Source organism: Malaclemys terrapin, assembly GCF_027887155.1.
Source record: "Malaclemys terrapin pileata isolate rMalTer1 chromosome 20 unlocalized genomic scaffold, rMalTer1.hap1 SUPER_20_unloc_5, whole genome shotgun sequence".
In the NCBI taxonomy this organism is placed as follows: Eukaryota; Metazoa; Chordata; order Testudines; family Emydidae; genus Malaclemys; species Malaclemys terrapin.
In genome coordinates, this window is record NW_026530192.1 from 45,827 (window position 1) to 69,634 (window position 23,808).

General features: G+C 69.3%; 1 protein-coding gene across 4 annotated transcripts in view; it reads left to right on the forward strand.

Annotated features, from left to right (window-relative positions):
• HUWE1 (HECT, UBA and WWE domain containing E3 ubiquitin protein ligase 1) overlaps positions 1-23,295 on the forward strand; it is a 68,368-nt gene extending 45,073 nt beyond the window's left edge. For 3 of the 4 annotated variants that reach the window (XM_054015070.1, XM_054015071.1, XM_054015073.1), the window contains 43 exons: positions 125-483; positions 881-1,076; positions 1,259-1,426; positions 1,511-1,656; positions 1,744-1,810; positions 2,064-2,278; positions 2,420-2,631; positions 3,080-3,262; positions 3,578-3,750; positions 4,224-4,372; positions 4,457-4,532; positions 4,900-4,998; positions 5,627-5,760; positions 6,005-6,176; positions 6,436-6,664; positions 6,812-6,990; positions 7,075-7,164; positions 7,259-7,413; positions 7,798-7,843; positions 8,727-8,993; positions 9,217-9,472; positions 9,584-9,717; positions 10,084-10,298; positions 10,850-11,138; positions 11,871-11,973; positions 12,576-13,119; positions 13,411-13,849; positions 14,230-14,345; positions 14,426-14,582; positions 14,810-14,942; positions 15,016-15,218; positions 17,051-17,178; positions 18,224-18,320; positions 18,674-18,823; positions 19,322-19,567; positions 19,887-20,004; positions 20,445-20,585; positions 20,820-21,107; positions 21,223-21,328; positions 21,445-21,562; positions 21,910-22,091; positions 22,253-22,443; positions 22,712-23,295. In XM_054015070.1, coding sequence (XP_053871045.1) covers positions 125-483; positions 881-1,076; positions 1,259-1,426; positions 1,511-1,656; positions 1,744-1,810; positions 2,064-2,278; positions 2,420-2,631; positions 3,080-3,262; positions 3,578-3,750; positions 4,224-4,372; positions 4,457-4,532; positions 4,900-4,998; positions 5,627-5,760; positions 6,005-6,176; positions 6,436-6,664; positions 6,812-6,990; positions 7,075-7,164; positions 7,259-7,413; positions 7,798-7,843; positions 8,727-8,993; positions 9,217-9,472; positions 9,584-9,717; positions 10,084-10,298; positions 10,850-11,138; positions 11,871-11,973; positions 12,576-13,119; positions 13,411-13,849; positions 14,230-14,345; positions 14,426-14,582; positions 14,810-14,942; positions 15,016-15,218; positions 17,051-17,178; positions 18,224-18,320; positions 18,674-18,823; positions 19,322-19,567; positions 19,887-20,004; positions 20,445-20,585; positions 20,820-21,107; positions 21,223-21,328; positions 21,445-21,562; positions 21,910-22,091; positions 22,253-22,443; positions 22,712-22,814 — 7,772 coding nt within the window. In that variant the 3' untranslated portion in view covers positions 22,815-23,295. The remainder of the gene's footprint in view (positions 1-124; positions 484-880; positions 1,077-1,258; positions 1,427-1,510; positions 1,657-1,743; positions 1,811-2,063; positions 2,279-2,419; positions 2,632-3,079; positions 3,263-3,577; positions 3,751-4,223; positions 4,373-4,456; positions 4,533-4,899; positions 4,999-5,626; positions 5,761-6,004; positions 6,177-6,435; positions 6,665-6,811; positions 6,991-7,074; positions 7,165-7,258; positions 7,414-7,797; positions 7,844-8,726; positions 8,994-9,216; positions 9,473-9,583; positions 9,718-10,083; positions 10,299-10,849; positions 11,139-11,870; positions 11,974-12,575; positions 13,120-13,410; positions 13,850-14,229; positions 14,346-14,425; positions 14,583-14,809; positions 14,943-15,015; positions 15,219-17,050; positions 17,179-18,223; positions 18,321-18,673; positions 18,824-19,321; positions 19,568-19,886; positions 20,005-20,444; positions 20,586-20,819; positions 21,108-21,222; positions 21,329-21,444; positions 21,563-21,909; positions 22,092-22,252; positions 22,444-22,711) is intronic. The other variant, XM_054015072.1, reaches the window with a different exon arrangement.
• The last annotated feature ends 513 nt before the right edge of the window (positions 23,296-23,808 follow it).

A 23,808-nucleotide genomic window follows, 5' to 3' on the forward strand; every position in this document is an offset into this window, starting at 1 on the left:
CTGGGAGGAGCCCAGCGCTGTGCTAGTGGGGCTGCCCGTTGGGAGTGAGGGGCACTGGGGGAGCCCGGGGCTGTGGGTCGGGAGTGAGGGGCAGCTGCCATCCCCAATGTGCTCTGTCCCCCAGAGGCCCCAGTGCCCACGGAGCCCCTGCCCCCCGAGAAGGAGGCGGCCCCCGAGGAGCCGAAGGCGGCCGAGATCCTGATCGAGGGGCTGACGGAGGAGATGGTGACGGTGCTGATCCGGGCCTGCGTGAGCATGCTGGGGGTGCCAGTGGACCCCGACACGCTGCACGCCACCCTGCGCCTCTGCCTGCGCCTGACGCGCCACCACAAGTATGCCCTGATGTTCGCCGAGCTCCGCAGCACCCGCATGATCCTCAGCCTGACCCAGAGCTCCGGCTTCAACGGCTTCACGCCCCTCGTCACCCTGCTCTTCCGGCACGTCATCGAGGAGCCCTGCACCCTGCGCCACACCATGGAGAAGGTGGGTGCTGCCGGCCCAGGCCACTGCGCGGGCCACTGGGGACACGGTGGGTGCTGCCGGCCCAGGCCACTGCGCGGGCCACTGGGGACACGGTGGGTGCTGCCGGCCCAGGCCACTGCGCGGGCCACTGGGGACACGGTGGGTGCTGCCGGCCCAGGCCACTGCGCGGGCCACTAGGGACATGGTGGGTGCTGCCGGCCCCACCCCGTCACCTCATGGGCCCTTGGAGAGAGGGTGGGTGCTGCTGGCCCCTGTCACTGCCCGGGCTCCTAGGCAGTGGTGGGTGCCCCTGGCCTCGCCTGCTGTGACCCCGTGGGCCCTTGGAACACCAGGGAGAAGGTGGGTGCCACTGGACCATGCCCCCCCCAGTTGCTGCATTGTGGCCTCCCCCCCGCAGGTTGTACGCTCGGCGGCCACCAGCGGCGCGGGCAGCACCACCTCCGGGGTGGTGTCGGGCAGCCTGGGCTCCCGTGAGATCAACTACATCCTGCGCGTGCTGGGCCCGGCCGCTTGCCGCAACCCAGAGATCTTCACCGAGGTGGCCAACGGCTGCATCCGTATCGCCCTGCCCGCCCCCCGCGGCTCGGGCACCGGTAAGTGGGGCGCAGAGACCCCCTGGCTCCCCCTGCCTGGACTGGACAGGCCTGGGAGCCAGAACTCCTGGGTTCTCTCCCGGCTCTGGGAGGGGGTGGGGGCTGGTGGGTGATAGCAGGGTGGGGACTGGGAGCCCGGACTCCTGGGTTCTATTTTGCTTCCCTTTCTCTCCCCTTGGGAGCATCGGACGATGAGTTCGAGAACTTGCGGATCAAGGGCCCCAACGCGGTGCAGCTGGTGAAGACGACGCCGGTGAAGCCGTCGGCCCTGCCCGTCATCCCCGACCCCATCAAGGAGGTGATCTACGACATGCTGAACGCGCTGGCCGCCTACCACGCCCCGGACGAAGGTGCCCGCCCCCCTCCTCCCCCCCGCGTTGCCAGGCTCCCTGTGGGCCGGCCAAGCCTTGTCTCATCCGTCCCCCTCTCCGCAGCTGAGAAGAGCGAGGCCAAGCCGGTCACGGCCAGCCAGGAGGTGAGCCAGCTGCTGTCGGACATGGGCGACGATGTGTACCAGCAGTACCGCTCCCTCACCCGCCAGGGCAGCGACTTCGACTCGCAGAGCGGCTTCGCCATCACTGTGAGTCCAGCCGCGCCGCGCCGGGGGGGAGCGGGGGGCGCCCCGCACCGCGGTGACCTGGTGCTGACCACACCTCTCCTTTCCCAGGCCCAGGTGTTTGGCGCAGACGGAGCAGCCGCCGAGACGCCGCCATCTGGGACCCCTCAAGGAGAAGGTAACGGTGACTTCCTGGGCTAGGGGATCCCCTTTACCCCAATACTGCCGGGGGTCCCCAGGATCCCTCCCCCAGCCAGGGTGGGGCACCTCAGCTGCCCCCGACAGCCGGCACGGGGCACCCCCAGGGACCCCCCTCTGCTGTCCCCCAATAGCTGGGGTGGGGCACCCTTGGGGATCTCTGGTGGCACCAGCTTCCAAGGGGACCCCTTTCTGTGCACCCCCCACCTAACCCATCTCCCCCCCGCCCGCAGCCTCTACCCCGGAGGAGTCGCGGGAGGGCCGGAAGGACAAGGAGGGAGACAAGGCGACGGAGGAGGGCAAGCAGAAGGCCAAGGGCAGCAAGCCGCTCATGCCCACCTCCACCATCCTGCGACTGCTGGCCGAGCTGGTGCGCTCTTATGTGGGCATTGCTGCCCTCATCGCCAACTACAGCTATACCGTGGGCCAGTCCGAGCTCATCAAGGAGGTGAGGGGCAGTCTGGACACCTGGGTTCTCTCCCTGGCTCTGGGAGGGAAGTGGGATCTGGTGGGTTGGAGCCGGGGGGCTCGTGCCAGGGTTCTGGGGCGTGGCGTGGGGACCCGCTCACCCCTCCCCATGTCCCGGCAGGACTGCAGTGTGTTGGCCTTTGTCCTGGACCACCTGCTGCCCCACACCCAGAACGCAGAGGACAAGGACACCCCCGCGCTGGCCCGTCTCTTCCTCGCCAGCCTGGCTGCAGCGGGCAGCGGCACGGACGCCCAGGTGGCACTGGTGAACGAGGTGAAGGCGGCGTTGGGCCGGGCGCTGGCCATGGCGGAGAGCACAGAGAAACATGCCAGGTGAGTGGGGGCTGGCAGCCCTGGGGTCTCTGCACGGCTCGGGGAGAGGGAGGGGGGTCAGGACCTGGTAAAGGCTCCTGGGATGATACAGTGGCTCCCAAATCCCCTCTACAGGTTTCTAGCCCTGACGACGCTGCCGGAGTGTGCCGAGAGCCTGAGCCAGTCGCTTGGGGTGGGGAGGGGATCTGCCTCCATGCAGCTCAAAGGGGTCTCAAGTCCCACTTTGGGAGCTCTGGGCGACTGGCGCTTTGCCAGCAGCACTGCACTGAGGGGCAGGAGAACAGCCCCCCCTTGACTGCTGGGAAGAACGTATTGGGGTATCCCACCACTAACACCAGCACCTCGCTGGGGGGGATCTCCCAGGGCAGACACCGGTGCCTGTTTGGGTGCGTGGGGGGTGTCCCAGAGTAGCGGTGGCGCGGCGCTGATCCCTCCTCTCCCTCCCCAGGCTGCAGGCCGTGATGTGCATCATCAGCACCATCATGGAGTCCTGCCCCTCCACCTCCAGCTTCTACAGCAGCGCGGCCGCCAAGACGCAGCACAACGGCATGAACAACATCATCCGCCTCTTCCTCAAGAAGGGGCTGGTCAGCGACCTGGCGCGGGTACCCCACAGCCTCGACCTCTCCAGGTGCGCCCGGGGCTGGGCGCCAGGACTCCTGGGTTCTCTCCCCGGCTCTGGGAGGGGGAGTGGGAGCTGGTGGTTAGAGCGGGGGGGCTGGGAGCCAGGACTCCTGGGTTCTCTCCCCGGCTCTGGGAGGGGAGGGGGGGCTGGTGGGTTAGAGCAGGGGGGGCTGGGAGCCAGGACTCCTGGGTTCTCTCCCCGGCTCTGGGAGCGGAGGGGGGGCTGGTGGGTTAGAGCAGGGGGGGCTGGGAGCCAGGATGCCTGGGTTCCCGCCCCGGCTCTGGGAGGGGAGTGGGGGTTGATGGAGACTCTGCCCCGCAGCCCCAACATGGCGAACACGGTGAATGCGGCGCTGAAGCCCCTGGAGACGCTGTCGCGCATCGTCAACCAGCCCAGCAGCCTCTTTGGCAGCAAGAGCACGGCCAGCAAGAGCAAAGCGGAGGGCGAGGTGCAGGGCGCTGCCCGCGACGCCAACAGCAACCAGCAGGACGTGGGTACGTGGGGCCGGGATCCCTCCCCTCGCCCACAGCCTGTGCGCCCCCGGCCTGCTCCCGCCCGCCTCCCCCGCTGCCGGGCGCCCCCCCTCGCCCACAGCCTGTGCGCCCCCGGCCTGCTCACGCCCGCCTCCCCCGCTGCCGGGCGCCCTCCCCTCGCCCACAGCCTGTGCACCCCCGGCCTGCTGCCGCCCGCCTCCCCCGCTGCCGGGCGCCCTCCCCTCGCCCACAGCCTGTGCGCCTCCGGCCTGCTCCCGCCCGCCTCCCCCGCTGCCGGGCGCCCTCCCCTCGCCCACAGCCTGTGTGCCCCGAGCCGGCTCCTCCCTGCAACCCCCACTGCCGGGCTCCCTCTCCGATTTCCCCTCTACTCCACTGGGATCGCCTGCTGCCCCCTGCTGCCAACTCCCCCTAGCCTGCGCCCCTCCCCATGCTCCCAGGATCCCTGCGCCTTCCTGATCGCACTGTTCCCCCAGGGGAGCCGGGGGAGGCCGGTGCCCACGAGGAGGACCACGACGCGGGCCAGGCGGAGGTGGCGGACGGCGACATCATGGACGGGGAGGCGGAGGGCGACGCGGTGGTGATCGCCGGGCAGCCTGAGGTGCTTAGCACCCAAGAGATGCAGGTGAGGGGCCGGCCGGGGAGCCGGGGCGGTGGGGGGGCATCACAGCCGGCCTGGCCCCCGCCCACCACTCCTCTGCCCCCGCAGGTGGAGAACGAGCTGGAGGACCTGATAGACGAGCTGTTGGAGCGCGATGGCGGCCCTGGGAACAGCACCATCATCGGTGAGGGGGGCGTGGGGCAGGCACCAAAGGGCGTGTGCCGGGTCTTGGGGGGACTGCTGGGCACAGCCCGGAGGAGGGCAGCTGGGGACGAAGCAGGGCCTGGCGGGTTACATGCTGCTCTGGGAGCAGGACTCCTGGGTTCCCTCCCTAACTCTGGGGGGGGAGTGGGGTCTAGTGGCTAGAGCGGGGGCAGGGCCCCTGCTCTGGTACGGTGGGGGGTCGGAAGGCCCATGTCGAGAGGGATCTCGGTCAGGAGCCTGGAGCGGGGGTTCTCACCCCCTTCCCTGTGGCCCTGGAGCCGAGGGCCTGGCTGGCGCTGCGTGTGTGGCCGCCCCGGGGCCCCCCTCACCCTATCCCTGCCCCACAGTGAGCCGCAGCGGGGAGGACGACGCCCCGGAAGACGTGCTGATGGACGAGGCCCCCTCCAACCTGAGCCAGGGCTCCACGCTCCAGGCCAACCGGGAAGGTAAGGGTTAACCAGCGACACTGCCCCTGGTGGCCAGGGTGGGGCACTGCGGGGAGGCCTGGAGCTGAGCCCTGTGGCGGGAAACACATTGGCTGTGTCACATTGGCTGTGTGCGTGGAGAGGAGCCCGGACGCCTGGGTTCTCTCCCCGGCTCTGGGAGGGGAGTGGGGGCTGGGAGCCAGGACTCCCAGGTTCTCTCCTGGCTCTGGGAGGGGAGTGGGGGCTGGTGGTTAGAGCAGGGGGGCTGGGAGCCAGGACTCCTGGGTTCTCTCCCCGGTTCTGGGAGGGGAGTGGGGGCTGGTGGGTTAGAGCAGGGGGGCTGGGAGCCAGGACTCCTGGGTTCTCTCCTGGCTCTGGGAGGGGAGTGGGGGCTGGTGGGTTAGAGCAGGGGGGCTGGGAGCCAGGACTCCTATCCCAGCTCTGGGAGGGGAGTGGGGGCTGGTGGGTTAGCGTAGGGGGGGCAGGGAGCCAGGACTCCTGGGTTCTCTCCCCGGCTCTGGGAGGGGAGTGGGGGCTGGTGGGTTAGAGCAGAGGGGCTGGGAGCCAGGACTCCTATCCCAGCTCTGAGAGGGGAGTGGGGGCTGGTGAAGGGCAGGGCTGACCTGTGGCCCCCCTGTACTGTCCCCAGACTCGATGAACATCCTGGACCCCGAAGACGAGGAGGAGCACACGCAGGAGGAAGACAGCAGCGGCAGTAATGAGGATGAGGATGACAGTCAGGACGAGGAGGAGGAGGAAGAGGAGGAAGACGAAGATGATCAGGTGAGGCTGGGGCCATCAGCTGGCATCGCTCCTGGCTCTGGGAGGGGAGTGGGGTCTAGTGGTTATGGTGGGTGGCTGGGCTCCAGGACTCCTGGGTCCTCTCCCGGCTCTGGGGGGGGGGGGGGGGGGGGAGGGGGGAGGGGAGTGGGGGCTGGGCTCCAGGACTCCTGGGTCCCCTCCTGGCTCTGGGGGGGGGGGGGCGGGGTCTCTGGAGGCCGGCTGTGAGCAGGCTGTGTGCCGGCAGGACGACGAGGAAGGCGAGGAGGGGGAGGAGGAGGAGGAGGACGACGATGGCTCGGAGATGGAGCTGGACGAGGATTACCCCGACATGAACGCCTCGCCCCTGGTGCGCTTCGAACGCTTCGACCGCGAGGACGACCTCATCATCGAGTTCGACAACATGTTCTCCAGCGCCAGTAAGGGGGCGGGGGGCTCGCTGGGCGCCCGGAGCTCAGCGCTGGGGTCCCCAGGCTTTCCGTCCCAGAGGTCAGGGCTAGGTGGGGCCAGGCCCCCAGGTTCTCAGGCAATCCCTGAGCCCCATGGTGCCTTGGTACCCCCAGTGGGCAGCATGGCTGCTCTCCAGGGGTCTCTGTGGCCCTGGGCTAGCCCAGCCTGGATAGGGCTAGCCCAGGGAGCTGCTAACCTGTCTCTCTTCCTCCCCCCCCCCCCCCCCAGCGGATATCCCCCCCTCCCCAGGAAACATCCCAGCCACTCACCCGCTCATGGTGCGGCACGCAGACCACAGCTCCCTGACCCTCGGCAGCGGCTCCTCCACCACCCGCCTGGCCCAGGGCATCGGGCGGAGCCAGCGGACGCTGCGCCAGCTGACAGCCAACACCGGCCACACGATCCACGTGCACTATCCCGGCACGCGGCAGCCCAACCCCCCCCTCATTCTGCAGAGGTGAGACAGGCTCGCTCCCGCCCGGCTGCGGACCCGGCCCCCTCTCGGTGCGGTGTTATGTGCGGCTGTTCCCCACCTGCTCCGCCCCAGAGGTGGCCGCATTTCGGCGCCAGGGAAGTACCCTAACCGCCCCCCCCCTCCCCTCAGATTGCTGGGTCCCTCGGCCGCAGCCGACATCCTCCAGTTGAGTAGCAGCCTCCCGCTGCAGAGCCGGGGCCGCGCCCGCCTCCTGGTGGGGAACGACGACGTCCACATCATCGCCCGCTCCGACGACGAGCTGCTGGACGACTTCTTCCACGACCAGAGCACGGCCACCAGCCAGGCAGGCGAGTGCCGGGGGCGCCGGGGTCCCGGCCCTTGGGGGGCGCCGGCTCCGAACAGCCTCCTTATCCCGCCTCTTCCCTCCGCAGGGACCCTCTCCAGCATCCCCACCGCCCTGACGCGCTGGACCGAGGAGTGCAAGGTGCTGGACGCGGAGAGCATGCATGACTGCGTCTCAGGTGAGCCTCGCAGCGCCCCCTCCCACCCGGCCCCCTCGCCGGCCCAGCCCCCTAACCCTGGCTCTTCTCTCCCCCCCCCCCCCCCCCCCCGCAGTGGTGAAGGTTCCCATCGTTAACCACCTGGAGGCGCTGCGGGACGAGGAGCTGGAGGAGCGCCGGGAGAAGCGCCGCAAGCAGCTGGCTGAGGAGGAGGCCAAAGCCACGGACAAAGCCAAGGAGGAGAAGGACGGGAAGGAGCAGAGCGCCCAGGTGGGGAGCTGCCGCTGAGCTCACCTGGCCCTTGAAGGCTTAAAGGGCCAGTGGAGAACTGGCCACACCCCTCCCCAACCCTGCCTTTCCCCTGTGGCTGGTGGGGCACAGGGCTCAGACCCCACAGACTCATTACAGCCACGGTGATGGCTGGGTGGGAGCTGATGTCCCCTAGAGGGGACAGGCCCCGGGCCCCATTCCCTGACCCCGCCCTGGGCTGGATCATAGCCAGTGCCCCCTGGAGGGGACAGGCCCTGTGCCCCATTCCCTGCCCCCTGAGCCAGCCAGTCCCTGCCCTGGGCTGGATCATAGCCAGCGCCCCCTAGAGGGGGCAGGCACCATGCCCCTCTCTTAATTCCATCCTGTCCCTCTTTTGCTTTCCAGGGGGCGGTGCCCACACCTAACACCGCCACCGAGCAGAGTCTCTCAGGTAACTGCCCCGCCCATCACCCCCACTTGCCCCTCCGTCCCAGGCTGGGCCCAGCAGCGCCCCGAGGCCCTGGGGGATGAGGTAGTAGATTGTATAGTTTTAGGGTCACACCCGGTCTCGGAGATAACTATACAGTCTACTGTCTTTCCCGCGGGGTCACCCTCAGCACTGCGAGCAGGAGCCAGCAACCGCCGTCTGCCCCAGCTCGGGGGGGCTGGGAGCCAGGACGCCTGGGTTCTCTCCCGGCTCTGGGAGGGGAGTGGGGAGCAAGCGGATAGAGCAGGGGGGCTGGGCGCCAGGATCCCTGGATTCTCTCCCTGGCGCTGGGAGCAGGTGGGGAATGGGGTGTAGTGGATAGAGCATGGGGGGCCAGGATGCCTGGGTTCTCTCATGGCTCTTGGAGGGGAGTGGGGGCTGATGGTGGGAGCACAGGGGGTCCTGCCTTTTCTCACGATCGTGGGTCTCTGTAGGTCTGTGCAGCGTGCCGAGCCGCGTGTGCGAGAGATGTGGGGCGGCGAGAGGGCTCCTGGGGGTGCATCCAGGCCCCCCCAGCATGTGGGTGTCGGATGGGGGGCGGTGGGAGGCCCCCGGGGGTGGATCCAGCCCCCGCAGTGAAGGCCCCGCCCCCGCCAGGATGAGGTAGTACGTTGTATTGTTGTGGGGTCGGGATTCGTGCCCCAATCAGAGATAACAATACAACTTACTACTTTCCCCAGCGCCGGGCCCTCACCGGCAGGAGGAGCCTGGTGGGCCAGTAGCCAGGACTCCTGCGTTCTCTCCTAGCTGCGGCAGGGGGAGCCTGGGCTCAGGCAGGAGGGGCCGGCATAGCCTAGGTGTGGGGTGTCCCATCTAAGCCCCGTCTCACCCTCCCTCCCTGCCCCAGATGCAGCCGGCCGGACTGACGGTTTCCCCGCCGCCCCGCCCGCTGCTGAGGGCCCCTCCGCCGGCCCCAAGCAGACGTTGGTCACCCTGGAGACCCCACAGCCGGCAGCGGTGGGTGGGGAGCTGCCTCCGGAGCTCGCCGGGCAGCCCAGCACTGAGGCCTCACGCCAGCTGCTGGTGCCGGCCGAGCCAGAGGACTCGGGGCCGGGGAGGCCCAATGCCGACGCGGAGGCCACCCAGATGGAGCTGTCACCTGCCCCCACCATCAGTAAGTGGGGGAGATTGCGGAGCTGGGAGCCAGGACGCCTGGGTTCCCTCCTAGGCTCTGGGAGGGGAGGGGGATCTAGGGGTTACAGCAGGGAGCGGGGGCTGGGAGCCAGGACTCCTGGTTCTGGCCTGGCTGGGTCACTGGCTGACCTTGGGAAGGCATCCTTCCCCTATCTGCCTCAGTTTCCCCTTTGGGATCCTCTGACCCCCCCGTTTCTCCCCAGCCTCGCTGTCCCCAGAGAGGGCAGAGGACTCGGATGCCCTGACGGCCGTTAGCAGCCAGCTGGAGGGCTCGCCCATGGACACCAGCAGCCTGGCCTCCTGCAGCCTGGAGGAGGGCGTCGGGGAGGGCGCCGTGCCCGGCGGGGCGGAGCAGCCTCCTGCCCACGGTGCCCCCGGGGCTGTGCCAGCCCAACAGCGCCCTGAGGGCCAGGCCGGCGGCGACAGCCTGGCCGATGCCAGCCAGCAAGGGGAGGACAGGTATGGGGCAGGGTGTGCAGCGGGGGAGCGGGGGTCTGGCTTGAGGCGGGACTCGCTAAGGAGGGGGCTGGGATCTGGCCCCCACTCACCCCCTGCTTCCCATTCCCCTAGCTCACCCCCTGCTTCGTCCTCCGAGAGCTCCTCTACCAGGGACTCGGCCGTGGCCATCTCCGGAGCCGACTCCCGGGGCATCCTGGAGGAGCCGCTGCCCTCCACCAGCAGCGAAGAGGAGGACCCGCTAGCAGGTACCGGGGGAGACCGACCGGCCTCTTTGCAGAGGGGCTGGGTCGCTGTGATGCTCTAGCTTGGCTGTAGGGGGCGCTGTGCTGCCGAGGGTGGGCGGGGGCCTCAGCAGGGAGCGCTCTCCCCTGGTAGCCGGGGCCAGGCTCTTCATCCTTCTGGGCATTCAAACGGTGAATCCTGGTATCCTCGTCAAGTCCCAGCTGTGTCCGTTCTCCTGCTGCAGCCCCACGGTGCACAGCTTGCCCCAGAGGTGGCTGCATTTCCACGTGTGGCGAGCCTTCCCTGTGCAGCGTTATGTGCGGCTGTTCCCTAGCTGCCCCGGCCCAGAGGTGGCTGCATCTTCTGCTGACACCCCCATCTCCTTTCAGGGATAAACCTCCCCGAGGGCGTGGACCCTTCCTTCCTGGCGGCCCTGCCAGATGACATCCGGCGTGAGGTGTTGCAGAACCAGCTGGGCATCCGGCCGCCAGCCCGGCCTCCCCCCACGGCTACCACCCCCACCCCGCCCGTGGTGAGCAACCCCGGGGTGACAGAGGTCAGCCCTGAGTTCCTGGCTGCCCTGCCCCCCGCCATCCAGGAGGAGGTAAGTGCTGCTCCTGGGGGGGAGGGAGAGAGCTGTGTTTGAGGGGAGGGGCTCTGTCTCAGGTGGGGGTCAGTGGGGTGAAAGCCAGGCTTGGTGTCTGGGGGATGGGGCTGGGGCCAGGTGGATTGGGGCAGAGCTGAGGGGTGAGACGGTGGAGCTAGGTGTCAGGGTGGGTGGGGCTGGGGGCCATTTCCCTGTGGGGGGTCTCTGGGCATGGGTGAGGCTACGATTCTGGGGGTATGGTCGGTGGGCGGGGTCTCTGGGTGTGGGCGGAGCTATGTCTATGTGGGTGGGGTCTGTAGGCATGGGCGGGGCTATGATTCTGGGGGCTTTGTCTGTGGGTGGGCTCTCTGGACGGGGCTATGGCCCAGGGGTGGGGTCTCTGGATGCGTGAGGTGCTAGGGACCCATGTGTGAGGTGCTAGCTCTGTGGGTGGGGCTACAGCCCTGTGAGTGGGATCTGTGGGTGGGGCTATGCCTCTGGGCGTGGTCTGTGGGCGGGGCCATGGCCCTGTGGACAGGGGCCCCCCAGCAGTGACCTGTCCCCCGCAGGTGCTGGCGCAGCAGCGGGTGGAGCAGCAGCGGCGGGAGCTGGCGCAGGGCATCAGCTCGGACACGCCCATGGACCCGGTGACGTTTATCCAGACGCTGCCCTCGGACCTGCGGCGCTCGGTGCTGGAGGACATGGAGGACAGCGTGCTGGCCGTCATGCCCCCCGACATCGCCGCCGAGGCCCAGGCCCTGCGCCGCGAGCAGGAGGCCCGGCAGCGCCAGCTCATGCACGAGCGGCTCTTCGGGCACTCCAGCACCTCGGCCCTGTCGGCCATCCTGCGCAGCCCGGGTACGGCCCCCCCCCGGCACCCCTCCATCCCCCCTCCAGCCCCTTGGCCCTGTCGGCCATCCTGCGCAGCCCGGGTACGGGCCCCCCGCACCGCCCTACCCCCCCTCCAGCCCCTTGGCCCTGTCGGCCATCCTGCGCAGCCCGGGTACGACCCCCCCCCCCCCCCCCCCCCCGCACCCTCCTACCCCCCCCTCCAGCACCTCGGCCCTGTCGGCCGTCCTGCGCAGCCCAGGTACGGCCCCCCCTGCACCCCTCTATGCCCCCTCCAGCCCCTCGGCCCTGTCGGCCATCCTGCGCAGCCCGGGTACGGCCCCCCCTGCACCCCTCTATGCCCCCTCCAGCCCCTCGGCCCTGTCGGCCGTCCTGCGCAGCCCGGGTACGGGCCCCCCGCACCGCCCTACCCCCCCTCCAGCCCCTCGGCCCTGTCGGCCGTCCTGCGCAGCCCAGGTACGGGCCCCCCGCACCCCCCTACCCCCCCTCCAGCCCCTCGGCCCTGTCGGCAATCCTGCGCAGCCCGGGTAGGGCCCCCCCCGCACCCCCCTCCAGCCCCTCGGCCCTGTCGGCCATCCTGCGCAGCCCGGGTAGGGCCCCCCCCCCGCACCCCCCTATCCCCCCTCCAGCCCCTCGGCCCTGTCGGCCGTCCTGCGCAGCCCGGGTAGGGCCCCCGCCGTCCCCCAATCCAACACCTTGGTCTGCAGCCCCCAACTCCTGTCTCTGCTCCTCTCCCCACAGCCTTCACCAGCCGGCTGAGCGGGAACCGCGGGGTCCAGTACACGCGCCTGGCCGTGCAGAGGGGGGGCACCTTCCACATGGGCGGTAGCAGCAGTCACAGCAGGTACCTGCCCCGGGGGGGGGACATCTTACCTGGAAGGCTCAAGTCTCCTTTCCTGAGGAGACGCAGGACGCCTGGGTTCCATGCCGGGCTCTGGGAGGGGAGGGGGGCGGTAGCAGCCCGGACACCTGGGTTCTCTGCCGGGCTCCGGGAGGGGAGTGGGCGCTGGTGGTTCCAGTGGGGGGGGGGCGGTAGCACCCCGGACGCCTGGGTTCCATGCCGGGCTCTGGGAGGGGAGGGGTGGTAGCAGCCCGGACGCCTGGGTTCCATAACGGGCTCCGGGAGGGGAGTGGGGGCTAGTGATTCCAGTGGGGGGGGGACGGTAGTAGCCCAGACGCCTGGGTTCTCTGCCGGGCTCCGGGAGGGGAGTGAGCGCTGGTGGTTCCGTTGAGGGGGGTGGTAGCAGCCCGGACGCCTGGGTTCCATACCGGGCTCCGGGAGGGGAGTGGGGGCTGGTGGTTCCGGTGAGGGGGGGGCGGTAGCAGCCCGGACGCCTGGGTTCCCTGCCGGGCTCTGGGAGGGGAGTGGGGGCTGGTGGTTCCGGCGTGGGGGGCGGTAGCCGCCCGGCTCTCCCCCCCCGCTGTCTGAGCCGGCTCTCCCCCCAGGCCGTCGGGCAGCACGGTGGACAGTCTCCTGCGGCTGCGGGGCCGGCTGCTGCTGGACCACGAGGCGCTGTCCTGCCTGCTGGTGCTGCTGTTCGTGGACGAGCCCAAGCTGAACACGAGCCGGCTGCACCGGGTGCTGCGCAACCTCTGCTACCACGGCCAGACGCGGGGCTGGGTGATCCGCAGCCTGCTGTCCATCCTGCAGCGCAGCAGCGAGAGCGAGCCCTGCCTGGAGACGCCCAAGGGGCCGCCGGACGAGCGGGGCAAGCGGGCCGCCAAGGCCGGGGCCCCCGAGGGCCGCCCCCTGGAGCTGCTGCACAAGATGGAGGCCCGCAGCTCGGGCCAGCTCTCCTGGCTCTCCGTCTCCATGGACGCCGCCCTGGGCTGCCGCACCAACATCTTCCAGATCCAGCGGGCCGGCGGGCGCAAGCACACGGAGAAGCACGCCGCCGGCACCGCCGCTGGCGCCGCCGTCCACATCCACCCGCAGGCCGCCCCCGTGGTGTGTCGCCACGTGCTGGACACCCTCATCCAGCTGGCCAAGGTGAGGGGGCGGGGCTGGGCACTGGGGGGGCAGGGGGCCCTCTCCCCAGTCAGGGCTGGGCACTGGGGGGGGCTGGGCATTGGGAGGGTGAGGGGCTGGGCATTGGGTGTTCTCCCCAGTCAGAGCTGGGCATTGGGGGGGGAGGAGGGGCTGGGCTGATCGCTGTCTCCCGGCAATCAGTCCCACGTGGTGTTATGTGCGGCTGTTTCCCAGCTGCCCCCCACCCCAGAGGCAGCTGCATCTCAGCGCCACACCAGCCGTCCCCAGGCTGTGACTCTCCCCTCTCCCCAGGTGTTCCCCAGCCACTTCACGCAGCAGCGGCCCAAGGAGACGCCCTGCGAGGGGGAGCGGGGCGCCAGGCAGTCGGGCAGCCCTGGCCAGGCCAGTGGCATCTCCACCGACTTCTGGGACTTGCTGGTCAAACTGGACAACATGAACGTGAGCCGCAAGGGCAAGAACTCGGTCAAGTCGGTGCCGGTGAGCGCGGGCGCCGAGGGCGAGAGCTCCCCCTACAGCCTGGAGGCCTCGCCGCTGGGCCAGCTCATGAACATGCTCTCGCACCCCGTCATCCGGCGCAGCTCGCTGCTGACCGAGAAGCTGCTGCGTCTGCTGTCGCTCATCTCCATCGCCCTGCCGGAGAACAAGGCGCCCGAGGGGCCGGGCACCGCCCCCGCCCCAACCGCGCCCTCCGCCGGGGCCGCCGCCCCCGCCCCCACCCCCGCCGTGCCAGGTGAGGGGGGACACCTACTGTCTCTGGGATTGAGGGGTGGTGGGATCCTGATTCTGCCCTGCCCTGGGGGAGTCTGGGATTGAGGGGGTTGTGGGAGGGGGGCTGGTCTCTCCCCGACTCCAGAGACTTCTGGGATTGAGGGGTGGTGGGATCCTGATTCTGCCCTGCCCCAGGGGGGTCTGGGATTGAGGGGTTTGTGGGAGGGGGGCTGGTCTCTCCCCGACTCCAGAGACTTCTGGGATTGAGGGGTGGTGGGATCCTGATACTGCCCTGCCCCGGGGGGTTCTGGGGCGAGGGGCACAGGGTCCCAGCTGAGGTCCTGCCCAGGTCCCCATGGATCCTGGGCCGGGCCTCGCTAACCCCACGGTGTTTTCCCGCAGCTCCCGCCAAGGGCAGCAAATCTCCCGCCAAGGCGGGCGAGGCGGGCGGCGGCGGGACAGACGGCAAGATGGTGGCGTCGGGCCTGACGGAAAGCCAGCTGCAGCTGTCGGTAGAGGTGAGTGCGGGGCAGTGCCCGGGTGGGGGCGGGGGCGCCCGGTGCCCTCCCCCCCCGCTCACCCCTGTGCCTCCCCCCAGGTGCTGACGTCTCACTCCTGCTCGGAGGAGGGGCTGGAGGATGCAGCCAACGTCCTGCTCCAGCTGTCGCGGGGCGACTCGCCCACCCGGGACACGGTGCTGCGGCTGCTGCTCAGTGGGGCTCGCCAGCTGGGCTACACCCTCTGCAAGCAGATCGGTAACGGGGCGGGGCCTGGTGTGCTGGGGGGCGGGGCCAGCAGGAACTCCCTGGGGGGCTGCAATGAGTGAGGGGTGGGCATTGGGGGGCGGGGCCAGCAGGAACTCCCTGGGGGGCTGCAATGAGTGAGGGGTGGGCATTGGGGGGTGGGGCCAGCAGGAACTCCCTGGGGGGCTGCAATGAGTGAGGGGTGGAGGCGCTGACCCCCCCGCTCCCCCCCCCCCCAGGCACGCTGCTGGCGGAGCTGCGCGAGTACAACCTGGAGCAGCAGCGGCGGGCGCAGTGCGAGCTGCTCTCCCCCGACGGGCTCCCTGACGAGCAGCCCCAGACCACCAAGCTGAAGGGCAAGATGCAGAGCCGGTGAGTGATGCGCCCCCCCCCCGCGCGTTCTCCCCCCCCCCCCCGCCGCCCCCGCTAACCCCCCTCCCGGCAGGTTCGACACGGCGGAGAACGTGGTGATCGTGGCCTCCCAGAAGCGGCCCCTGGGCGGGCGGGAGCTGCAGCTGCCGTCCATGTCCATGCTGACCTCCAAGACCTCCACCCAGAAGTTCTTCCTGCGCGTGCTGCAGGTCATCATTCAGCTGCGGGACGACACACGCCGCGCCAACAAGAAGGCCAAGCAGACGGGCCGGCTCGGTAGGGCTGGGCCCGGGGGGAGGGGATAGAGGGGGGCTGGGCCCGGGGCGGTTCTGGGCGGGCGGGGGACCAGGGCTGAGCGAAGGCGGGGGGGGGGTTCTGGGCGGGCAGGGAGGACCAGGGCTGAGGGGGCGGTTCTGGGCGGGCGGGGGACCAGGGCTGAGCGAAGGCGGGGGGGGGGGGGGGGTTCTGGCCGGGCAGGGAGGACCAGGGCTGAGGGGGGGGTTCTGGCCGGGCGGGGAGGACCAGGGCTGAGCGAAGGGGGGGGGGTGTTCTGGCCAGGGGAGGGGAGGACCAGGGCTGAGCGAAGGGGGGGGGGGGGAGGACCAGGGCTGAGCGAAGGGGGGGGGGGTTCTGGCCGAGGGAGGGGAGGACCAGGGCTGAGCGAAGGGGGGGGGTTCTGGCCGGGGGAGGGGAGGACCAGGGCTGAGCGGGGGGGGGAATTCTGGGGGGGGGCGGGGGATGGCCCAGGGCTGAGCGAAGGGGGTGGGGGACCAGGGCTGAGCGAAGGGGGGGGTTCTGGCCGGGGGAGGGGAGGACCAGGGCTGAGCGAAGGGGGAGGGTTCTGGCCGGGGGAGGGGAGGACCAGGGCTGAGCGAAGGGGGGGGGGGGGGTGTTCTGGCCGGGGGAGGGGAGGACCAGGGCTGAGCGAAGGGGGGGATGGCCCAGGGCTGAGCGAAGGGGGGGGGTGTTCTGGCCGGGGGAGGGGAGGACCAGGGCTGAGCGAAGGGGTGGAGGACCAGGGCTGAGCGAAGGGGGGGGGGGGAGGACCAGGGCTGAGCGAAGGGGGGGGGGGGGAGGACCAGGGCTGAGCGAAGGGGGGGGGGGGTTCTGGCCGGGGGAGGGGAGGACCAGGGCTGAGCGAAGGGGGGGATGGCCCAGGGCTGAGCGAAGGGGGGGGGGTTCTGGCCGGGGGGGGGGGAGGACCAGGGCTGAGCGGGGGGGGGGAGTTCTGGGGGGGGCGGGGGATGGCCCAGGGCTGAGCGAAGGGGGGGAGGACCAGGGCTGAGCGGGGGGGGAGTTCTGGGGGGGGGGGGCAGGGGATGGCCCAGGGCTGAGCGAAGGGGGGGGTTCTGGCTGGGGGGGGGAGGACCAGGGCTGAGCGGGGGGGGAGTTCTGGGGGGGGGCGGGGGATGGCCCAGGGCTGAGCGAAGGGGGGGAGGACCAGGGCTGAGCGGGGGGGGGAGTTCTGGGGGGGGGGCAGGGCTGAGCGAAGGGGGGGGTTCTGGCTGGGGGAGGGGAGGACCAGGGCTGAGCGAAGGGGGAGGGTTCTGGCCGGGGGAGGGGAGGACCAGGGCTGAGCGAAGGGGGGGAGGACCAGGGCTGAGCGAAGGGGGGGGTTCTGGCCGGGGGAGGGGGGGACCAGGGCTGAGCGAAGGGGGGGGTTCTGGCCGGGGGAGGGGAGGACCAGGGCTGAGCGGGGGGGGAGTTCTGGGGGGGGGGGCAGGGGATGGCCCAGGGCTGAGCGAAGGGGGGGGGCAGGGCTGAGCGTAGGGGGGGGTTCTGGCTGGGGGAGGGGAGGACCAGGGCTGAGCGAAGGGGGAGGGTTCTGGCCGGGGGAGGGGAGGACCAGGGCTGAGCGAAGGGGTGGAGGACCAGGGCTGAGCGAAGGGGGGGGGGGGGGGGAGGACCAGGGCTGAGCGAAGGGGGGGGTTCTGGCCGGGGGAGGGGAGGACCAGGGCTGAGCGAAGGGGGTGGGGGACCAGGGCTGAGCGAGGGGGGGCGTTCTGGCCAGGGGAGGGGAGGACCAGGGCTGAGCGAAGGGGGGGGAGGACCAGGGCTGAGCGGGGGGGGAGTTCCGGCCGCGCGCTGACCCGTCTCCCCCCCCGCAGGTAGCTCCGGTCTGGGCTCAGCTAACAGCATCCAGGCCGCTGTCCGGCAGCTGGAGGCTGAGGCTGATGCCATTATACAAATGGTACGTGAGGGGCAGCGGGCGCGGCGCCGGCAGCCAGCAGCAACGGTTAGCATGGGGCCTGTGGCGCTTGGGGGCCACTCCATCCGTGGGGCCCCGCCTCCCTTCCCCCCGCCTCGGGCTGGGAGCCAGGACGCCTGGGTTCTCTCCCCACCTCGGGGTGGGGGCTGGCAGCTAGGACGTCTGGGTTCTTTCCTCAGTTCTGGGGCAGGGCTGGGAGCCAGAACTCCTGGGTTCGCTCCCGGCCCTGGGAGGGGGTGAGGTTTCCTTGGGGGTACCCAGGGCTGTGAGGGCCCCCCTGCTGTTCGAAACCCAGCCACTGGCACGTGCCAACCTCCGAGCGCCTGGCCACTGGCTGCCCCCAGGGTTCCCCCCCAGCCCCCTCCTAGCGAGAACGAGGAGACGTTCGCTTGCCGGGAGCTGAGTCCTGAAGACGCGAGTAGCGTCACCTCACCTCCGGGCACCAGCAGCCAATCCCCCGCCTCTGCCCCTCGGGGCACAGTCCTGGGGCGTCCCTTCTCCCCTGGGAATTCGGGGGGCCCCCGCACGCTCTGCTGGGGGGCCTGGGAGCCAGGAGTCCTGGGTTCTTTCCCAGCTCTGGGATGGGGAGGGGGGTCTAGTGGTTAGAGCAGGAGGGGCTAGGAGCCAGGACTCCTGGGTTCTCTCCTGTGGGAGGGGAGTGGGAATCGGTATACATCCAATGGCTCCCAGCCCCAGGGTCCCCCACTTCACAGGCCCTGCGGGAGGTGGGAATCCGCTGTCCCCCTCCGATTTCACCTCTCTGGAGAGAGTCCCCCTTACCCGCCCCCCTGCATGCCCCCGCCCCCATCCGGCTGCCGTGGGGCTGTGCCATCACTGATCCATGCATGCCATGCTGGAGCTGCCCCCGGGGTGGGGGGGCATCTACCCATCCCTTGCAAGATCAGCTTGTGTGTGTGTGAGCTGCATGTGGGGGGGTGGGGGGAACGCTGTCCATCAGTCAAATTGTTCCCCCCCACCAGCCACTCCTGGAGTGAGTCCCTCCGTGCCCACCATACATCCGGCCCCAAAGAGCCCCCCAGCCCCGCCCTGACCCCCCCTTTGTCCCGCGCAGTCCGAGCCGAGCCAGTCAGAAGGGGCTGTTCGGAGGGACGAGTCGCCTATGGACGTTGATCAGCCCTCGCCCGTCACACAGGACGCCCAGTTGGTTGGTGAGTGTCCTGCTGTCACAGCCACGCCTGGGGCCGGCTCGTCCGGCGCTGAGATGCAGCTGCCTCTGGGGTGGGGCGGGGGGGGGGAACAGCCACACATAACGCTGCACGAGGATGGCTCGTTCAGAGCTAAGATGCAGCCACCTCTGGGGCGAGGCAGATGGGCAATGGCTGCCCATAATGCCACACTGGGATGGCTCACCTGATGCTGAGATGCAGCCACCTTTGGGGCGGGACGGCTGGGGAATGGCTGTGTATACGCAGCTCAGCCTGGGATGGGGAGGCGCTGCAGGGACCCCCTGGGATAACTTAGCTGCAGGGACCCCCGGGATAACCCTGCCCCCCCTTTGCAGGTTCGGAAGGACCCCAGCCCGGGGAGAAGGACGAGCGGCCCCCGGATTTGCCCCTCCTGAGCGAGCAGCTGAACCTGGACGAACTCTGGGCCATGCTGGGCGAGTGCTTGAAGGAGCTGGAGGAGTCCCACGACCAGCACGCTGTGCTAGGTAAGGGGCCCGGCTCTCAGCCCCCTGCTGCAGCCGGCCGTGGGGTGGGAGCCCCAGACCCCCCCCCCAGATCTCAGCCTTCCTCCCTGCAGTGCTGCAGCCAGCCATGGGGTGGGGGGCCCCAGATCCCTCCTCCCCCCCCCCCCGATCTCAGCCTCCCTCCCCGCAGTGCTGCAGCCTGCCAGCCGTGGGGTGGGGGCCCCCAGATCCCCCCCGATCTCAGCCTCCCTCCCCGCAGTGCTGCAGCCAGCTATGGGGTGGGGCCCCCCAGATCTCAACCACCCACCCACCTTCCGTCCCTCCCTGCAGTGCTGCAGCCGGCCGTGGGGTGGGGGCCCCCAAATCTGTCTCCTTCCCTGTGGTGCTGCAGCCAGTCAGCTAGCCATGGGTTGGGGGGCCCTGGATCTCACCCTCCCTTCCTTCCTGCAGTGGTGCAGCTGGCGTGGGGTTGGGGGGTCCTTAGATCCCCCGGATCTCACCCTCTCTCCCTCCCCGCAGTGCTGCAGCCGGCGGTGGAAGCTTTCTTCCTGGTGCACGCAACGGAGCGGGAGAGCAAGCCCCCGGTGCGGGACACCCGCGAGAGCCAGCTGGCCCACATCAAGGACGAGCCCCCGCCCCTGTCGCCCGCCCCCCTCACCCCCGCCACCCCCTCCTCGCTGGACCCCTTCTTCTCCCGCGAGCCCTCCTCCATGCACATCTCCTCCAGCCTGCCCCCCGACACCCAGAAGTTCCTGCGCTTCGCAGGTGAGGGGCTTGGGGCCTGGGGTGGGAGAGAAGGGGGGGGGGGCTGCAGTGTGGTGGGGATTGGGGGAAAGGAGGGGCTCCAAGGGGCATGGTCCAGGGTTGGGGGGTCGCGGGGCTCCAAGGGTGAGGGGCGAGACCGATGGGGAACGGCCCTACATGGGATGGGCTCGCTCAGCGCTGAGATGCAGCCACCTCTGGGGTGGGTCAGCCTGGGAACAGCCGCACATACCGTCGGGGGGGGCGTGGTTTTGGGGCCACGTCTCGTGGTGCTGGGGAGAGCAGTGAGTGACACCCCCCCACACACGTCCCCCCTTCCCAGAGACCCACCGCACGGTGCTAAACCAGATACTGCGTCAGTCCACCACCCACCTGGCCGACGGGCCCTTCGCTGTCCTGGTCGACTACATCCGCGTGCTGGACTTCGACGTCAAGCGCAAGTAGGGAGGGCAGGGGGCAGGTTTGGGAATGTGGGGTGAGGGGGCGGGGCAGGCTTGGGCGCCGGGGCCGTGTCCAGCGGCGGTGGGTTCCCCAGGCCCTGACACCCTGCACTGGGGCCGTGTCCAGCGGCGGTGGGTTCCCCAGGCCCTGACACCCTGCACTGGGGCCGTGTCCAGCGGCGGTGGGTTCCCCAGCCCCTGACACCCTGCACCGGGGCCGTGTCCAGCGGTGGTGGGTTCCCCAGCCCCTGACACCCTGCACTGGGGCCGTGTCCAGCGGCGGTGGGTTCCCCAGCCCCTGACACCCTGCACCAGGGCCGTGTCCAGCGGTGGTGGGTTTCCCAGGCCCTGACACCCTGCACCGGGGGCAGGGCAATGGGGCCATGTCCAGTGGCAGGGTGTTCCCCAGGCCCTGACACCGCCCTTACCCCACCCCCCAGGTACTTCCGCCAGGAGCTGGAGCGTCTGGACGAGGGGCTGCGCAAGGAGGACATGGCCGTCCACGTGCGCCGTGACCACGTCTTCGAGGACTCGTACCGCGAGCTGCACCGCAAGTCGCCCGAGGAGATGAAGAACCGACTGTGAGCCCTGCTTCTCAGGGTGGGGGGGCAGCAGCCGGGTACCCCACAGCTGGGGCAGGGGAGAGAGGGTTGTGGGGCAGGGGACGGGGCTGTGTGGATCCCGCCCACTAACCCTCTCCCAGGTACATCATGTTCAAGGGCAAGGAGGGGCAGGACGTGGGGGGGAGGGGGCAGGGGGCGCCCGGTGGGGACGGGGCTGCGTGGGTCCTGCCCCTAACCCCTTCCCCCCCCCAGGTACATCGTGTTCGAGGGCGAGGAGGGGCAGGACGCGGGCGGGCTGCTCCGGGAGTGGTACATGATCATCTCGCGGGAGATGTTCAACCCCATGTACGCCCTGTTCCGCACCTCACCCGGCGACCGCGTCACCTACACCATCAATCCCTCGTCCCACTGCAACCCCAACCACCTGAGCTACTTCAAATTCGTGGGGCGCATCGTGGCCAAGGCCGTGTACGACAACCGCCTGCTGGAGTGTTACTTCACCCGCTCCTTCTACAAGCACATCCTGGGCAAGTCCGTCAGGTGCGTGGGGCTCTGGGGAGGGTGGGGCCTGGGATCGAGTGGACGCTTGTCTCCGAGGCGGGTCACTGGGGCTGGGGGGGGCTCCGTGACCCCACTGACCCCTTCCCCCCCCCAGGTACACGGATATGGAGAGCGAGGATTACCACTTCTACCAGGGCCTGGTTTACCTGCTGGAGAACGACGTGTCCACACTAGGCTACGACCTGACCTTCAGCACCGAGGTACTGGGGGGCTGCGCTGGGGGCTGTGGGATGGGCTGTCTTGGGGGAGGCTGGATGGGGTGGCACTGGCTGGGAATGGAGCCCCCCCTCACCCGCTGCCCCCCCTCACCCCACAGGTGCAGGAGTTCGGGGTGTGTGAGGTGCGGGACCTCAAGCCCAACGGCGCCAATATCCTGGTGACGGAGGAGAACAAGAAGGAATACGTGCACCTGGTCTGCCAGATGAGGATGACGGGTAGGTGGCTGCGGGGTGGTTCTGGCGGGGGGCCTGGGTTTCTGTAGGACCTACACAAAACGAACATCGCCGAGCAGCCCAGTGAGACCGAGCTGTAAATTAAAGAGCTAAGCAGGAACCAGGACTCCTGGGTTCTCTTCCCGGCTCTGGGAGGGGAGTGGGGGCTGGTGGTTAGAGCAGGGGGGGCTGGGAGCCAGGACTCCTGGATTCTCTCCCCGGCTCTGGGAGTGGTTAGAACAGGGGGGGTAGGAGCCCGGACTCCTGGGTTCTCTCCCAGCTCCAGGAAGGGAGGGGAGGCTGGGGGTTGGAGCAGGAGGGGCTCACGGACTCTGCTCCCCGCCCCCCAGGAGCCATCCGCAAGCAGCTGGCTGCCTTCCTGGAGGGTTTCTACGAGATCATCCCCAAGCGCCTCATCTCCATCTTCACGGAGCAGGAGCTCGAGCTTCTCATCTCGGGGTTGCCCACCATCGACATCGACGACCTGAAATCCAACACAGAGTACCACAAGTACCAGTCCAACTCCATCCAGGTGAGGGGCCGCCCCAGAGCTGGCCGCAGTTCTGCGCCAGGCGCCGTTATGTGCGGCTGTTCCCCAGCTGCCCCGCCCCAGAGCTGGCTGCAGCTCCGTACCAGGCAAGCCAGCCCCATGTGACGTTCAGTGCAGCTGACCCGCTCCCTCTGTCCCGGCAGATCCAGTGGTTCTGGCGAGCCCTGCGTTCCTTCGACCAGGCGGACCGAGCCAAGTTCCTGCAGTTCGTGACGGGCACCTCCAAGGTCCCCCTGCAGGGCTTCGCCGCCCTGGAGGGCATGAACGGCATCCAGAAATTCCAGATCCACCGGGACGACCGCTCCACTGACAGATTGCCTTCCGCTCACACGTGGTGAGGGGCCGGGGCAGGGCGTGGGGCCCTTCCCCTCCAGTGGGGGCCGGGCGCGGGGGACACGGGGCAGGGCGTGAGGCCCTTCCCCTCCAGTGGGGGCCGGGGGGGGAAAGCTGTAGACTCTGATCTCCTGGGAATTGGGGGGTGGGGTAGGGTGGGGATCTGTCTCAGCCCCTGTGGGGGGGAGTAGTGTCTGATCCTAGAATGGGGGGGGAGGTTCGTTGGCTTCCTGCCCCCCCTCCTCACCGATTTCTCCCCCTCACCCCAGTTTCAATCAGCTGGACCTTCCCGCCTACGAGAGCTACGAGAAGCTACGTCACATGCTGCTACTGGCCATCCAGGAGTGCTCGGAAGGCTTCGGCCTGGCGTGAGCCGGGCGCCCGCCTCCGCGGCTCTTTTTGTACTGAGGCAGACTCGGGGGACAGGGAGGGGCCAAGCCATGGGGGCGGGGCTTAGCGGATCTCCACCCCTTCCCTTTCCGAGGTGGCGCCCTCCCTCCCACCACACACACACACACACACACCCCCACACGCGTCCGGAGAGAAGACAAATGATATATATAAATATATATATATTTTTTTTGGTTTAGTTTGCATTTCTTAAGTTGTGCTTGGAATGTGTTGACGTGAGCCGGACAGACGAGACGACGATACAATCTGCTTTGGTTTCTCGATCCTTCCCCTTGTCCCAGCCCCCTTCTGCCCCCGCCCCCACCCCGTTGGGCCCCCGCGGAGGGGGAGGGGAAAACAAGGGGGTGGGGGAGACACCCTGAGGTTTAAGAAAATAAATCCCTCCCCCTTCCAAAAGAAGAAAAAGACAAAAAAAAATTAAAAAATAAAAGTGCACTCTTGGTAAGAAACTCTGCTGTCGTGTCTTTGTCCGGCGCTGCCGCTGGGGGGTGGAGAGTTCATGGGGCCCCAAAACCGGAGGGGCCTGTGTGACCCGGCACAGAGAACGGCCTAGAGCGGCTGTTAGAAATACACCGTGTGGTGATGGGCGAGACTGCCCCATGCCCCTGGGTCGCACGTGCCAGCCGGTGACGCCTCCTTCCTAGGCTGTTTGTCTCACTTCCGCTTCCGGCTTTGCACTGCGAGCTCCACCACGACCCCCAAATCTGTCTAGGAGTCGCTCCTTTCCAGGGGAGAGCCCCCCCAGCCTGTACGCATACCCGGCGTCCTCGATGGACCTGTTTCCATTTCGCCGTATTAAAGCACTTTGCACCCAGTTTGCCAGCCGGCTCCGGAGCAGTGACCTGCCCTCTGCACGATTTCCCACTCCTGCAACGCTTGTGTCTGCAAATTCTATCAGTGCGGATTGTTTTCTGCCAGGTCATTGATGATGATACATGGTGTTGGGCCAAGCACC